Here is a 16,331-nt window from a genome sequence, read left to right as displayed (position 1 = left end):
ACTTTGACAGTCTTTGCTTACGTATTCTGTTGTCTTTATATTATGGGGAAGAGTTTGGTAAAAATCCATTCATTCAGAAGAATTTGGTGAGCATCTTCATTGTGGCAAGCAGTAAATACCAGAGCAGAGTTGCTGCCTCCATAGACCAGTCTAGTAGTCGAAGGGAGTAGCGGAAATGGGAAATGGTCAGGAAAATGGTCATTCCAGGAAGAGAGGGTATGTTGTAATTTTCAGTAAGGTGATCAGAGAAGGGTAACTAAAAAGAAGATAGTTCTTCAGAATCAGTGAGCAAAAGTTAATAATGAATATCTATGAGACTTTTTAAAAGCTTTGGAAGTTGATTTTTTTCATGAGAATGTATTTTCTAAGGTATAAAAGGAAACTAAACTAGATGCTCAATTGCATGTGCCCACCCAATGATTTTTCAGATGAATGCACTGGACACCCTTGGTCAGACTGCTTTGCATAGAGCCGCCCTGGCAGGCCACCTGCAGACCTGCCGCCTCCTGCTGAGTTACGGCTCTGACCCCTCCATCATCTCCTTACAAGGCTTCACGGCAGCACAGATGGGCAATGAAGCAGTGCAGCAGATTCTGAGTGGTGAGTTAAAATAGACCGACAGGGCATTTTATGTTTTCTCTTCCATTCCTGTTGAAATACGCAGACAAACTTCGCAGTGTTTACTTTGCCCGAAGTTTTTCTCATGCCTTTTCTTGCATTTTAACCTGCGGCCTTCCCCATCTCCCTTTTTTGGTAGGGTAAGGTAGGTGTCATGGGAAGGAAGCAAATACAGCTTTTAATTTTTTTAGGTTTAAATTGAAAATATGACTCATGAGTTTTCTGATCAAAGGTGACTTAAAACTCATATAAACAGTGTGGAATATGGTAGCTATAAAATCTATCAAATAGAGAAAATTATAAATCATTCATATGGTAATGACATTTAATTAATTGTTCTTACCTGTGTAATGTTCTGACATACTTTTAAAATTCTTAACTTCATTGCATTATTATAAAATTATCTTGTCTTTTTCTGGCTTAAATATAATTATAGGCCAGGCGCGGTGGCTCACACCTGTAATCCCAGCACTTTGGGAGGCTGAGGCAGGCAGATCACGAGGTTAGGAGATCGAGACCATCCTGGCCAATATGGTGAAACCCTGTCTCTATTGAAAATACAAAAATTAGCTGGGCATGGTGGCGCATGCCTGTAGCCCCAGCTACTTGGGAGGCTGAGGCAGGAGAATCGCTTGAACACGGGAGGCGGAGGTTGCAGTGAGCCGAGATCACACCACTGCACTCCAGGCTGGAGACAGAATGAGACTCTGTCTCAAAAATAAATAAATAAATAATACATATATATATATATATAAAATTATAAAATCTTGCTGAATGTTTCATCATCTGCCTGGTATAATGTTAGATATTTTAAACATAAACTGATAAGAAAATAGATACTAGCTTCCTAAGTCCCAAAACTAGAGGAAGTAACGCAGTCTACCTACTGACAGAATGAACTAGAATCAAAAGTTGAGTATAATTAATCTCCTTCCTAATCTTTTAATTTTGTCTGTGGATTATATCTGCTATGGAATGAAATGACAAACCAGAAGAGTAACATGTAGAAGGCTATAGACTAGGAGTCAGAAGTCCTGGTTACTTTTTTCTACCTGCAGTCTCGTAGTTCTTAACTCTTATCAGGTACAGTGCCCGCTTTTTATAAAGAATGTCTTATGACATCTCCTTAGGACATTTCAGAAGTGAAATTCATAGATAATGTGACCTAACTGTATAGGTACCTTCCCAAAAATCTATATAAAATGCCCTAACTAGGTCGGGTGTGGTGGCTGACACCTGTAATCCCAGCACTTTGGGAGGCCGCGGTGGGCGGATCACGAGGTCAGGAGTTCGAGACCAGCTTGGCCAACATGGTGAAACCCACATCTCTACTAAATGTTAAAAAATTAGCCGGGTGTGGTGGTGCATGCCTGTAATTCCAGCTACTCGAGAGCCTGAGGCAGGAGAATCGTTGGAACCTGGGAGGCGGAGGTTGCAGTGAGCCAGGATCGCGCTACTGCACTCCATCCAGCCTGGGCGACAGAGCGAGACTCCATCTCAAGAAAAAAAAAAAAAGAAAGAAAATTCTCTAACTATAATATAAAGGGAAAATACCAATAAGTTACAATAAAATAATTTATAATTCTTATGTAGATTGGACACAACTATATTAGAAGACAAAACATGACCCCACAGATTTCTAAAGGGACCCCAAGAAATACAGCCCAGTCGAGAATCACTGCTATATGATGCAACAGGGACCCTTCCAGGGCTTGTAGAGATTATGATATGTGTATGTTGTTATAGGTAGATCAGAGCTAAATAGCATAATAAAACTAATGGTGCAACATTGTGAAAACTATTGATGTGGATTTATTTTCCTCATGCTAGGTCATTCATAGATAGTGATAAATCTACTTCAGCCTTAATGGTGATCTTTAGACGGGAAGATTTAGAAGGAAATCTATCTAGCGTGTCTTCACTATCAAAATAAGTAAGATCCAGCTGAACAAATGAAATTTCCTATGATAAATAAGATCCAGCTGAACAAATTAAATTTCCTATATAAATTTCAAGCTTGAACTAAAAAAATAAAAAAAACTTTGACTTGCTGTTTCTATAGAGTGATAGAACATTTGCTTAAAGGAGATATTACTCCTTGCCTAGGAAATATTTCTTCCCTGTCAGTAAATTCTAATAATTTCTAACAGTTGTGATTTTTGTTAAAATTTCTAAATTTTCTCATTTTACTGAGAATCATTTAGTACCAAATTTTAAGTTAGTTTCTGTACGTTTTAACCATAAATCAGGCAAACACATAGCTTTGCCTCAAATTATGTGCATAGTTTTTAGAGATAATTAACAAAATGGAGAAGAAAGTATTGAATAAATCAAGCATATCACATCCATATAATACTTTTAAAATGTCTTCTAACTGAATGCAGTTAGAATATATGAGTTCTGGCAAAAGATAAAACTCAATATTGAATACAAATGAAATATTTTTCTTCGATTATTTTGATAAATCTGCTTTTAAATTGATTTTTGAATTAAGACATTATATAGGTAATTAAATGCTTAATTTAGAACATGCAGAACTTTTTAGTTTAATTCTTTATTGATCTGGAAAGCTAATACAAATAAAAATATATATAGGAAAATTTTGCCCTCTAAAAGTTTTTTTTTTTTTTTTTTTGGAATGGGAATTGTTTCTTATTTGAAATAGGATATAAGTTTTTAAACTACTATTTTTACCAGGAATTTGTATGTCTCCGTAGACTATGGACCATGCATTAGCTGAACTTTTTAGTTATCATTTATTAATCCAGTATCAGGTTATATCTATAATGACTTCTGAAAGAATATATTAATGTCAGTCAAATAGGATGTATAGTAATTTGTTTTGTTCTGGTAACATTTTAAAAGATTCATTTAAATACACTTGTTAATACTGGGTTTGGGATCTACTTTAGAAACCTGCAATTTCAACTCCCAAGTCTGTAGTTGCCAGAAGTTTACATTAATAAAGTTTTCATTATAAACTGCTGGCAATATTTATGTGAAAACTAACATCAATGTAAAGAAAACAAGATAAGCAGCTCTTTATGAATTAGCACTTTAAAACATTATTTCAAAAGATTTGATTTCTTTCTCTAGACTTGCTCTTTCCAATATGGTAGCCACTGGCTACATCTGGCTACATTTAAACTAATTAAAATTAAATAAAATGGAAAATCTTTCCATTAGTTATACTAGCCACATTTCAGGTATTCAGTAGTCACACTTGGCTAATGGCTACCATAATAGCACAGATAACACTATTTCTAGCACCACAAACAGTTCTTTTGGTCATTTCTTTTAAGTTTTATCTTGACCTGAATTCTTGTGATTGTATAACCCAGTGTGGGATAAGCATTACTTTCATCTACACAGGTGAAGATTAGGCTTATGATAGCTAAATTAAACACTGAAACTCCATTTACAGTGGCACATTGAAATAAGCCACTAAGACCTGTTGCCAGTCCAATAGTCTAACACTGATCAAACTACCAGTCTATAAAAGATGTTTTTAAAAATAGGCTGCCTCCTAGCGTTTTCAACTTTTTAAAAACTCTAATGAGCCAGAATAAGATTGGAGACAAAATATGAAGCCCATCTTTAATCTTTGATTCTAGGTGACTATAATTTCGTGTTCTACAGACTGAGCATGGTTGCTCACGCCTATAATCCCTGCACTTTGGGAGGCAAAGGTGGGAGGATTGCTCAAGCTCAGGAGTTCAAGACCAGCTTGGGCAACATGGTGAAACCCTGTTCTACAAAAAAAATTTTAAAAATTAGCCAGGTATGGTGGTGCATGCCTGTGGTCCCAACTACTCAGGAGGCTAAGACGAGGATCGCTTGAGCCCAGGATTTCAAGACCAGCCAGGGCAACATAGTGAGACCCCATCTCTAAAAAAAGAAAGAACTAAACAAATAAATAAATAAATTTCATGTTATACAAACCTAGCATACTTACAAAGAATTTTACTAATATAGTACTTTGCATACCAGCTACTCTTTCACTCATGTTCCTTTTTTAATTTCATTTTTTATATTTCTTTTAATTGTGCATCACTGTATACAAAGTTCCTGGGCTGTATATAAGTCATTTCAGCTAATACATTTTTCGCATTATTTCTAAAAACAAGTCTATCCTAGGCCTTATTCAAGATATGTAATAGGTGCAGGTCTCTACAATCTATATAGTAATTAACCAATATTTTAAACATCTTTACTTTCTCCTCTTTAACCAGGACTAATAATTCTTTTCTCATAGTTCCAGAAGCATTCTTATATTTGCTTAAGACTTATTGCTTGATTGGAAAATTATACTCTTTAGTAGACAGTCTGCATCAAGATATGTGTTCCAATTTCAAATAGTTGTTAGAATTCAAAAATTTTGCCATATTAAATGTATCCTTAAAGTGCTGTCATCGAAAAATGCTCAGTTATAACTCTATATACATAAACAATTGTCTCTTTATTTTGTCGAAATGAAAAACTAAAAATATTACCTGCAGATATTGAAAGGATGTATCAGTGAATTTTGTCAAATCCAGAATCACTGTCATAGAGACATAATATACACACAGCATCTTACCTATAAATGCAGTAGTGTATGTGCACACTTACAATGGAGACTAATGAGACAATGAAAGAACAGAATAAGAGCAGCCAAAAAAAGAGCTAAGATTTGACAGACACATTGACCCCAATACATAGTGGAAATCAATCCAGCAAATGCTTTTGGAATGTTCTCTGTGTGAAAAGGAATATAAAGATGAGCGAGATCTGGTTCCTTTCCTCAACAGTTCTACAAACTAAAATGTAATATAACTCTTAAGAAGAATAATTCAAAGATTTACTTTGTTATATGAAACACTTTCTTTTTTCCTCCCTTAATCTCAGCATTTTACCTGCTATTATGATCAAATAAGTAGTTTATCTTTTACTGAAGAATTGTCATAACATATTCTGTAAAAGCCACTGTCTCCTGAAATCTGCAACCTCTTCATAGCATCACTTGATCTTCCCACTTGGGACATTGGGCTCAAAAAAGATGTCTCTGATCATAAAATAATGCAATCTTAGATCTGAAGGATTTTCAGCACTCACTTTATAAGGGCAAAAACTAAACTGTTACATAAGTTGTCCAAATTTGTAGATTATAGAGCCCAGTCTAAAATGTAGGCCTCCTGCAGATCCATCCTTTTGTGTTACATGTGTGTGCTCATTCTAAAAGCCACACTTCATGTACATAAACATACTTTTGGTTGACATATTATAAATTGTTTTCTTTAAAAACATTTTATTTGGGTCAATGTGAAATGAATTTTCAGTTTATTTACATTGGATTAATCAAAATAATAACTCATTTGTTAGCCTCTAGACCTAACAGCCCAATTTAGTTATATTCTGTTTAGCATTGCTATCATACTTCCAATTATACAAACACTGAAAGTTGCATTTTCCTAAAGCCATTCAATAAATGTGAATGAAACAAATGTCTGTATTTAGTAGCCCTTTTCTGTTCGCTGATTATACTTCCCAAGATGATTCTGATTTCAAAAGTAGTACATTGAGACCAAAAGAAAAATCAAGGCTGGGTGCAGTGGCTCACATCTGTAATCCCAGCACTTTGGGAGGCTGAAGCAGGAGGATCACTTGAGCCCAGGAGTTTGTGACCAGCCTGGGCAACATGGTGAAACCTCATCTCTACAAAAAATACAAAAATTAGCTGGGCGTGGTGGTGTAACCTGTGGTCTCAGCTACTCAGGGGCTGAGGCGGGGAGGATTGGTTGATCCTGGAAGGTTGAGGCTACAGTGAACTGTGATCACGCTACTGCACTGCAGCCTTGGTGACAGAGGAACTATCTCAAAAAATAAATACATACATATGTACATACATAGAAAAATTAAACATTAAGTACTGAAAGTTTTGTGGCATCCCTAGGTTTATATAACAAATCTATGGCAGAGTTTTGCTACAACACTTAGTAAAACCAAACTAAATAATTTTTCTTCCTGAACTACTTTGCAATCCCTCAAGAACCATTTTTGTTTCCAAAATGAATGCAGTTGGAATACATGAGTTTGGATATATATATGAGTTCTTTCCTTCCTTTTATGCAGAGAGTACACCTATACGTACTTCTGATGTTGACTATCGACTCTTAGAGGCATCTAAAGCTGGAGACTTGGAAACTGTGAAGGTAAGTCAGTGCCCTTAATATCTGGAATAGCACTGTTGAACTTTGCTAACCAATTCATTTTTAAGCTTCTAAGTATATCTACTCAAATACAAACAGTAAAAAGGATGAACAGAGTCATGGGCAGGAAAAATTTGTACTACTATTAAGGAATCCCCAGTATGTGCCTTGTATTTGTGAAACCATTTATATCTATGTGTGTGTGTGTGTATATATATATATAGATAGATAGATAGATGGATATATACATACACACACACATATACATGGTCTTTAGTAATTTTTCTTCAGGTTACACGAAAGCTCTTTTAATTTCACGTAAATTAATTAAAGTGTTATTATTTTTGGCTGCGTTCACAAAATACATAAACTAGATCGAGCCCAGACATTAGCAGGATGACATTTGAAACAATATTTCTTGATCTTTTCTCAGAGATTCACACATTTATTCTAGGAAGGCATTCCTGTGATCCCTCCACAGTGGAATTATTCACATGCATAAGATAGATTTTTTTCCCTGTGTAGCTCCACTTGCTTCCAAAATTTTATCAGTCTGTGGTATAGAAACAATGGTTGTAGTTTTATTTTTTTTCAAATATAGTCATATTCTAATACTGAGTATGCTTTTTAAAACACACATTTCCCATCTATAATCATTCACTTAGGGATGAAGTTAGCAAAGGCTTTTTGTTTGGAGATTGGTCTTTTGGGGTTTGTTTTTTGTTGTTTTTTAAGAGACAAGGTCTCACTGTATTGCCCAGGCAGGCCTCAAACTCCTGGGGCTCAAGCAATCCTCTTGCCTTACGCTGCCTACCATCCAAGTAGCTGAGACTACAGGCATGCAACACTGCACCCAACTTTGCCTTTATTTATTTTTATAGAAAAGTTAATAGCAAATTTGCTATTGACATAGTACTTTTTACGATGTACTGTCAACTTTGTCACCTCTTCTTAAGCAAACTTTGTTTTTGCGATTTTTAGCAAACTAATTTTAGCATTCTTGATAACATATACTGGTTGAAAGTGACGGTAAATATATTTTAAGCTCTGTTGCCTAGAAATTTTATTTTTGTTTTAATATGTGGGCACTTCCAGGATCACTTCCAACTTACGATAGCATCTAAGTTATTTAAAGAAATATAGTAAATTTTAGTTGTGATAGCCACTAGGGAGAAATTTTTATGTTGTCTTAAATCTAAAACTGTATATTTTTTCTTAAAAATACTTCATCATTTGAAATGTATTCTAATAAAAGAAAATTCTTAAATATAAAATGATTAGGCTTCCTTTCAGAGCATGATCATCTCAGTGCTAGAATTGCTATATGTGCTTATTATACTTAATACATACTTTATTTTTAAAGCATACAGTTTTAAATGTCATGTGTTTTGTATATGATAAGCAGATGTATACTACAGCTTTTAGGTTTCTTAAACAATCCATTCACAGTGAAGGCCAAATTTATTTTAATTTGTGGAATGGAAGTAGCAAAAGAAAACAAAGCAGCACAAATTGAGTGAGAATTAGGCCTGGTAAATTTCTTCCCCAAGAGACTTTAGAAAGTAGTAGAATTGAGGTTTTAGAAGAAGAGGGTGCTTGCTGAATAAAGCATTTGAAATTATGAAAAGTAGGTAGGAAGGATGTAAAATTGTTTTGGCATTCGAAAGAAAACTGAAACAAAATAAAGAATTCCTAAATCTTAAAAATCAAATATTTAATAAGCAGGATGGGCTTCTATTTCTGTAGCCTCACAAAATTAGTTGTGTTTCATTCCCTACCTATTCCTATTTTGTCAGTATTCTCTGCTAGAATTATAATAGAGTTAATTTAGAAGGTAAGAACCAGTGGGGGAAAGCAGCATTAGGAAGAAGCTTCAATCATGTCAGACTCCTTAGAGGGTGTTTGCTATCAATTTTTGCATCTTTTCTTTTTGATTTATGTATTTATTCATTTTTTATTTAATTTGATTATCAATTATGCTATTTATATATTAATATAGCCACAGACTCATTTGTCATGAAAAGATATTTGACCTGGTCAGATTACAACGGCTCTTCAGATTTTAGAGGCTGGTACATTTCCGTATAGAGTTGATGAGACTGTGAACTTGCCCTTACTGCCCAGACTCCTTCCTGTCATGTGAAAATTACACCACTTTAAAAGCGCTTGTTTTTATCCTACCTGTGTGAAAGCTTTTTGTCCTGGTCTATTTGTGCTGCTAAGCAATAGAAATTTATTTCTCTCAGTTCTGGAGGCTAGGAAGTCTAAGATCCAGGTACTGGTAGGCTTAGTGTCTGGTGGGGACCCCGTCTCTCTGCCTTCAAGGTGGTGTCTTGTTGCTGCCTCTTCTGGAGGGGACAAATGCTGTATTCTCACTTGGCGGAAGGCAGAAGGGCAAAACGGCCAAATCCTGTGGGAAGCCTCTTTTAGAAAGGCCTTAAGCCCACATTCAGGAGGAAAGAGTCCGCATGACCCAGTCACCTCCTTAACACTACTGCATTGGAGATTAAGTTTCAACATGAATTCCAGAAGGACACAAACATTCAACCCGTAGCACTCCTACTTCCTCTATCAGTGGAAATCTTTCAGGTTCTTAATTTTTATGTAATAATAGCTTATTACTGTGGCAGAAGTGGCAGCAAAATTAGTGAATGCCTGAAAATCCCGAGACCCTGCAATCATCCTTTATAGCCTAGAGCATGCTATTGTCTGCTTTGCTTTATTTGCTTTTTCTAATTTTCATTGCCTTTCTTCTGATCACTTCCCTCAAGGTGGATAATTAGGAAGGTAAGCAATGATACATGATGTAGCACAAAGACCAAGAGGTTAAAAATCAGTAAAGCAGGGTTTGAGTCTTTATTCTACCCCTTACCAACTGTTTGAAAAGGATAAGTCACTTAACCTTCATCCCTGATTTATTTATCTGTAAAGTTAATTTATAAATTAACCTCCATCCCTGGTTTGTTACCTATCAGCTTCATAGACAGATAATAGTTTCCTCACTGAAAGAATATGACATTCTTTTTTTTTTTTTTTTTTTTTTTGAGATGGGGTCTCACTCTGTCACCAGGCTGAAGTGCAGTAGTGCAATTTCGGCTCACTGCAACCTCTGCCTCCCGGGTTCCAGTGATTCTTCTGCCTCAGCCTCCTGAGTAGCTGGGACTACAGGCATGCGCCACTGTGCCCAGCTAATTTTTGTATTTTTAGTAGAGACGAGGTTTCACTGTGTTGGCCAGGATTGTCTCGATCTCTTGACCTCGTGATCTGCCCGCCTTGGCCTCCCAAAGTGCTGGGATTGCAGGCATGAGCCATCGTGCCCGGCTGATATTCTTTATAAACTGTAAATTATTATTCAGATATTATCATTACTCACTTATTACCACCAGTGATACAGTCTTTCATTCCTTCCATGGCATCCTGCTGCTTTGTAAACAAACTGAGCTTACAATTTAGATTGTGCTGAAATTGAAGCAATCAGAGAAATAAGGAGACAGAGAAGAGATTTGGAGGACATCTCTGTAGGAGATGGAAGTAAAGCCCAAAAACTAGGGTATGATTAAAAAACCAGTTTAACTTGTAAAGGTAAGCAAACATTGCCCCAAAAGTCAAGTAAAGCACTGTTGACTACATAGCTTGGCTATAGTCAATCAAAAGAGCCAGGGAGTGGCCCAGGCAGAAAAATAATTTTCCAGAGCCTTTTTGCTTGCTTGACTCACATTAGAGACAGCAAGAGCTCTCTAGTTACATAGTCAACTGAGGTTGGTGTTAGGACAAGCAGATACGCTATGACAAACAGTAGAGCATATCTCAGGGAGGAAAGACAAAGAGAAAACAGCAAGGCACTATTTGCATTGGAAATGCTTGCTTTATTTTGGGTTTTTCTGTTTGATTCCGATTTTGGTCAGGAAATGTTGAAAAATATTAATTTGCTCTGTACATAATAAAAAATATTTGTAGTCACTGTAAAGCATAGTGCTGATTTCTAAACATTTGTATTGTCTAATCTTTGGAAATAAATATTCATTAGAAAATTCTAATTTATTTTATCCAAGATGTTGAACTATTTTGGGGCAAAACCTGTGAATAAATAGTAATGTTCGTTTTGTGTTTGTCTCTGTGTGTGCACCACGAAAGCAACTTTGCAGCCCTCAAAATGTGAATTGTAGAGACTTAGAGGGCCGGCATTCCACGCCCTTACACTTCGCGGCAGGCTACAACCGCGTGTCTGTTGTAGAGTACCTGCTACACCACGGTGCCGATGTCCATGCCAAAGACAAGGGGTACGTGTTAGAAGTTAGCTGTTTGCGAGTCATTCTCTTCATGCTTAAAAAAATTTTTAAATATTTTTGAAGTCTTAGATTTTTTCTGTATTAAAAAAGTAGTCCTTATTTTTTGTTTAAAATGTAAATTAAAACATAGAAATGTGCTGCACGCGGTGGCTCACGCCTGTAATCCCAGCTCTTTGGGAGGCCAAGGCGGGCGGATCATCTGAGATGAGCAGTTTGAGACCAGCCTGACCAACATGGTGAAACTCTGTCTCTATTAAAAATACAAAATTAGCCAGGCATGGTGGCACATGCCTGTAATCCCAGCTACTCGGGAGGCTGAGGCAGGAAAATCGCTTGAACCCGGGAGGTGGAGGTTGCAGTGAGCTGAGATCACACCATTGCACTCCAGCCTGGGCAACAAGAGCAAAATTCTGTCTCGAAAAAAAAAAAAAAAAAAAAAAAAACACATAGAAATGTACAGTATAGAAAGTGAAAATTTCCCGTCAGCCCACCTCCTGCTTAGAGATACAGCATTAAAATGTCGACTATATTCCTCCAGATACTGTAAATGCATAGACTTCTGTATGTGCTGTGATGGTGGTGGTAGTGGTGATTTTTAATACAAATGGTGGTGCCATCCTATACGGTCTGCTTTGCAGTTTACTTTTTTCCACCCAGTTATATCTTGAATAGTCTTCCCATATCAGTACTTCATAGTCTCATTCTTTTAATGCTTGTATATAGTATTTTATTACATTTTATGAATTTTATTTTGTTTTGTTTTTGAGACGGAGTCTTGCTCTGTCGCCCAGGCTGGAGTGCAGTGGCACAATCTCGGCTCACTGCAAGCTCCGCCTCCCGGGTTCACGCCATTCTCCTGCCTCAGCCTCCCGAGTAGCTGGGACTACAAGGGCCCGCCACTACGCCCAGCTAATTTTTTGTATTTTTAGTAGAGACGGGGTTTCACTGTGTTAGCCAGGATGGTCTTGATCTCCTGACCTCGTGATCCACCCGCCTCGGCCTCCCAAAGTGCTGGGATTAAAGGCGTGAGCCACTGCGCCCGGCCCTATATGAATGTTTTTATATAGTCTGTAAGTTATTGTTTATTCTTCTTTTTTGCTATTAAAAATGTACAGTCTCTTCTAAAAAGAATTCATCCATCCCAAAGACATCAGTATTCCTAGAAGCATAGTTTTATTTTTACTAATTCAGATACTCTATATTTTATATTAGTTTGCTGAATTATTTTAATTTGTCTAGGCAAATTTTAAGGCAGCTACTTAGAAATGTGAGAAAGGTATTTGAACTGATATGAATTCCCGTGTTCTGAGTTAATTTCACATCATCTCAAAATAAGCCAGTAGCTTTCTGTGTAATTACATAGAAGCGCACAGTAGAATTAAACTGCACGATTTAGGCCTCATCGAACCATTATGTATTTATTTATCTTTTAAAAGGGATCCATCAGACATTAATATTCACTAACAATATCACTAGTGCTTTCAAAGTGTTATAGTGCATTGGAGAGCAATCAGCATTTGCTTCTATTGCTCATTTTAACACTTAGCATATTTCATCCCAAAACTAAAAAAAAAAAAAAAAAAAAATGCACTTAATACTTTGCTTCTGCCATGTGTTAAGTTCAACATTTTATTCTTTTGATGCACTCTTTTGTGGGAGCATCTTTTTGTCCTTTTAGAATGTCAGCTGCTTACTAATCAGAGCTTAGACTCCTCTCAGAATAGTTTGCCCGTTTCTTATATGAGTAGAACTTATAGTTGACATCGTCATTTTTCTTACTGAATACTTCTCTGAATTACCTGGATTGTGAGTTTTCATTATTTGGCACCTCAGTATTTAAAGCTGTGCACTGAAATCACCACTGAATCACCACTATGATTAAACTACTATGATTAAATCACCACTATGATTTACACAACTTTTTACCAAGGTAGCACTTGCCTAAATAAGTTAATTGCATTATATTTTTCATAAGTAAGCATACAATTTTTATTAGCAAAACTCATAAAGATAAGGATTGCTGTGAGTATATTTCCATCGCCAAGAAACTTAGGAAAAAGTCTTTACATTGAAAGAACATTTTTGAAATTATTACTCCTTATTTAGAAATGGATAACTATATCTTAAAGAATAGAGGTGGGTGTATTTCTTTTTGAGCAGTGTTCAGTATAGTCAGTACCATAGGAGAATGGTAGGATTTTTATTATAAGAATCATTTTAACTCAAAGGTTTGTTTTATGACTTTAAAATAATTTTCTTTTGTTTAGTGGCTTGGTGCCCCTTCATAATGCCTGTTCATATGGACACTATGAGGTGGCTGAGCTTTTAGTAAGGCATGGGGCTTCTGTCAATGTGGCGGATTTATGGAAATTTACCCCTCTCCATGAAGCAGCAGCTAAAGGAAAGTATGAAATCTGCAAGCTCCTTTTAAAAGTATGTAGTTTAAACAGTTATGAAATATAAACTAATTTTATTTATATTTTGGTTATTACTTGAAAGTAAGTTGGGGTATGTTATTCTATTAATAACAATACTGCTGTAGAAAGTGCTCTCATTTTCTATTTCCCAGAACACTGTTTATGTGATATGATATATAGCTGTGCGTAGTGCCTAAAATGAATATCTGAAATGGTTTAAGTCCATGTCATAAAAATTCATCAAAGTAGGTTTTAGAAAGAGCTGAAGTAGTTTGCATTGCTTATCTAGTGCTTACAGTATTAATATCAGAAAAAACTGTACAGGAGAAGCAAGCTTTTCAATCAAGTTGGGTTTTTTTTCCTTGTTGGCTATTTTATTATTGTTAACTAATTCATTCTTCATTAGTAAACATTAAACATTGTATCTTTTAAGAACTTACTGTAATATCAAATTTTTATTAAAATATAAGATAATCTCTAAAGTTGTTCATATAGATCTGAGATACATGTAAAAGAGTGAAAACTAGTAGTTATATGAAACTAACTATAATTTATGCTCACTTTAAGTTAAAGTATATTTTTTAAAAACGACCAGATGTGTATTTATGATATTTTCTTTTGCTTTTTTTTACCGCAGAAAAAAAATTGATGCGTTTAAATAAAATTCTTCTCCCTTCATTGTTATGATATCAAATACATTCTTATGAATCTTGAGAAAAACACAATATCTGATACTTATTTTTATCATCACTGGTTGGCAAGAAATAACTTCCAAGTCATTGTGAATCCGTTGTCCAACTTGACTTACAACTAATTTCCGCAGTGAGCCCATGACAGTCTGTGGCCGAAACATAATAAAAATTATTGACTTCTATTTACTTTATTTAATAGGTATTGGTAATTAAACTTTTAAAATCTATAATTTTTAATATATTTATATCTAATTTCATGATAGATGTTAAGACTTAGGATAAAAATATTAAAAATATTACCAAACTTTATTCTTACTGATGGCCTTTAGAATTAAGTCCTTTTTTACCAGTGTGTCTTACTCTACTCTCTTCTTTTTCATACCTACTGAGTATCTTTATGTAATTGAATCTGGTCAAAATTAACATCCATGCTATTCTTCAAAGTAAAATAGGTTTCCAAAGACAACTTGGAGTCTGAGAAAAAGTGTATTATACAAGTTGTCTCAAAGACACTTAACACTCCCTACTATATCATCACCATTGATCCTGAAGCTTTGACTGTGTAGTATTAATAGTTAGAAAGCTGATCCATTATATTGCTAAGTAGGAATTTTGCAAAGTGTTTTTCAAAATGCATATAGAGTAGATATCTTCCCCAGAAGAACAAAGGTAGAGTAAATTAAGCACCTACCTACCTACCTACTTACTATAGAAAATACAAACCCCATTTGGTTTTTCTTCTTTGTAGCATGGAGCAGATCCAACTAAAAAGAACAGAGATGGAAATACACCTTTGGATTTGGTAAAGGAAGGAGACACAGATATTCAGGACTTACTGAGAGGGGATGCTGCCTTGTTGGATGCTGCCAAGAAGGGCTGCCTGGCAAGAGTGCAGAAGCTCTGTACCCCAGAGAATATCAACTGCAGAGACACCCAGGGCAGAAATTCAACCCCTCTGCACCTGGCAGGTAAGCGCCCCCAGTGCCTCCAAGCCTCCTTTTCCTTTCTCGGACACCTAATACAGTTTACTAAAAGATGAAAGCCATGCTGAACATAAATGGGACTACTTAGTAAAATGCTCTTGACTGACATAGTTTTGTATAATTTCTTATTGTGAAGTCCTTCCATTATGTGATAATAGTATTAGCTTTTGAAGTAAAAAGTATTAAAACCTTAACATTTGCTGGTCCTTATTACATATGTATGTATTTTTTTTCTTTTAAGCTGAAACGTTTCCTGTATTTTTTTTTACTCTAAATAGCAGGCTACAATAACCTGGAAGTAGCTGAGTATCTTCTAGAGCATGGAGCTGATGTTAATGCCCAGGACAAGGGTGGTTTAATTCCTCTTCATAATGCGGCATCTTATGGGGTAAGCATACTAACATTAAAATCTAGAAAACTGACCGGGCATGGTGGCTCACGCCTGTAATCCCAGCACTTTGGGAGGCCGAGGCAGGTAGATCACGAGGTCAGGAGATGGAGGCAATCCTGGCTAACACGTTGAAACCCCGTCTCTACTAAAAATACAAAAAATTAGCCGGACATAGTGGCGGGCGCCTGTAGTCCCAGCTACTCGGGAGGCTGAGGCAGGAGAATGGCGTGAACCTGGGAGGCGGAGCTTGCAGTGAGTCGAGATCGCACCACTGCATTCCAGCGTGGGGAACAGAGCAAGACTCTGTCTCAAAATAAATAAATAAATAAATAAAATAAAATCTAGAAAACTTCCCTGACATTTACGACTTTATTAAATGCATACTATGCATTAAGTAAGTAGATATCTAACTAATAGCATGATTTAGCATAATTTAATCTTTTGTTCAGAGTTTTGGCGTATCTTCCCTGCTAAGCTTAACTACCTTTTGGCCAACAGTCGTGCTTTTTATTGCTTTTTGGCCTCAGCACATTATCAAGCACAATAATAGGCATGTAATGGGTGCTCAGTTTATATTTATCAATAATATAATATAATAAATATATATAATATAAAATAATATAAATATCAATTTCTTAATTCTACCTCAAGTAGATTTTAAAAACTATAAAAGCTGTGCAGCTGTTATACAGGCATGGAAATTATGGTGGCTTACATTTATCATCAGCACCTTAAAAATATTCGAGTAGCCAG

At 35.8% G+C, this 16,331-nt stretch overlaps 1 protein-coding gene across 3 annotated transcripts in view; it reads left to right on the top strand.

Annotated features, from left to right (window-relative positions):
• TNKS (tankyrase) overlaps positions 1 to 16,331 on the top strand; it is a 208,047-nt gene that overhangs the window by 146,618 nt on the left and 45,098 nt on the right. For all 3 annotated transcript variants that reach the window (XM_055288544.2, XM_055288558.2, XM_055288552.2), the window contains exons 12-17: positions 429 to 600; positions 6,730 to 6,809; positions 10,941 to 11,086; positions 13,363 to 13,528; positions 14,953 to 15,172; positions 15,466 to 15,575. In XM_055288544.2, coding sequence (XP_055144519.1) covers positions 429 to 600; positions 6,730 to 6,809; positions 10,941 to 11,086; positions 13,363 to 13,528; positions 14,953 to 15,172; positions 15,466 to 15,575 — 894 coding nt within the window. The remainder of the gene's footprint in view (positions 1 to 428; positions 601 to 6,729; positions 6,810 to 10,940; positions 11,087 to 13,362; positions 13,529 to 14,952; positions 15,173 to 15,465; positions 15,576 to 16,331) is intronic.

This window comes from Symphalangus syndactylus, chromosome 1 (genome assembly GCF_028878055.3).
Source record: "Symphalangus syndactylus isolate Jambi chromosome 1, NHGRI_mSymSyn1-v2.1_pri, whole genome shotgun sequence".
NCBI classification, from domain to species: domain Eukaryota; kingdom Metazoa; phylum Chordata; class Mammalia; order Primates; family Hylobatidae; genus Symphalangus; species Symphalangus syndactylus.
This window is presented reverse-complemented; position numbering and strand designations above follow the sequence as displayed.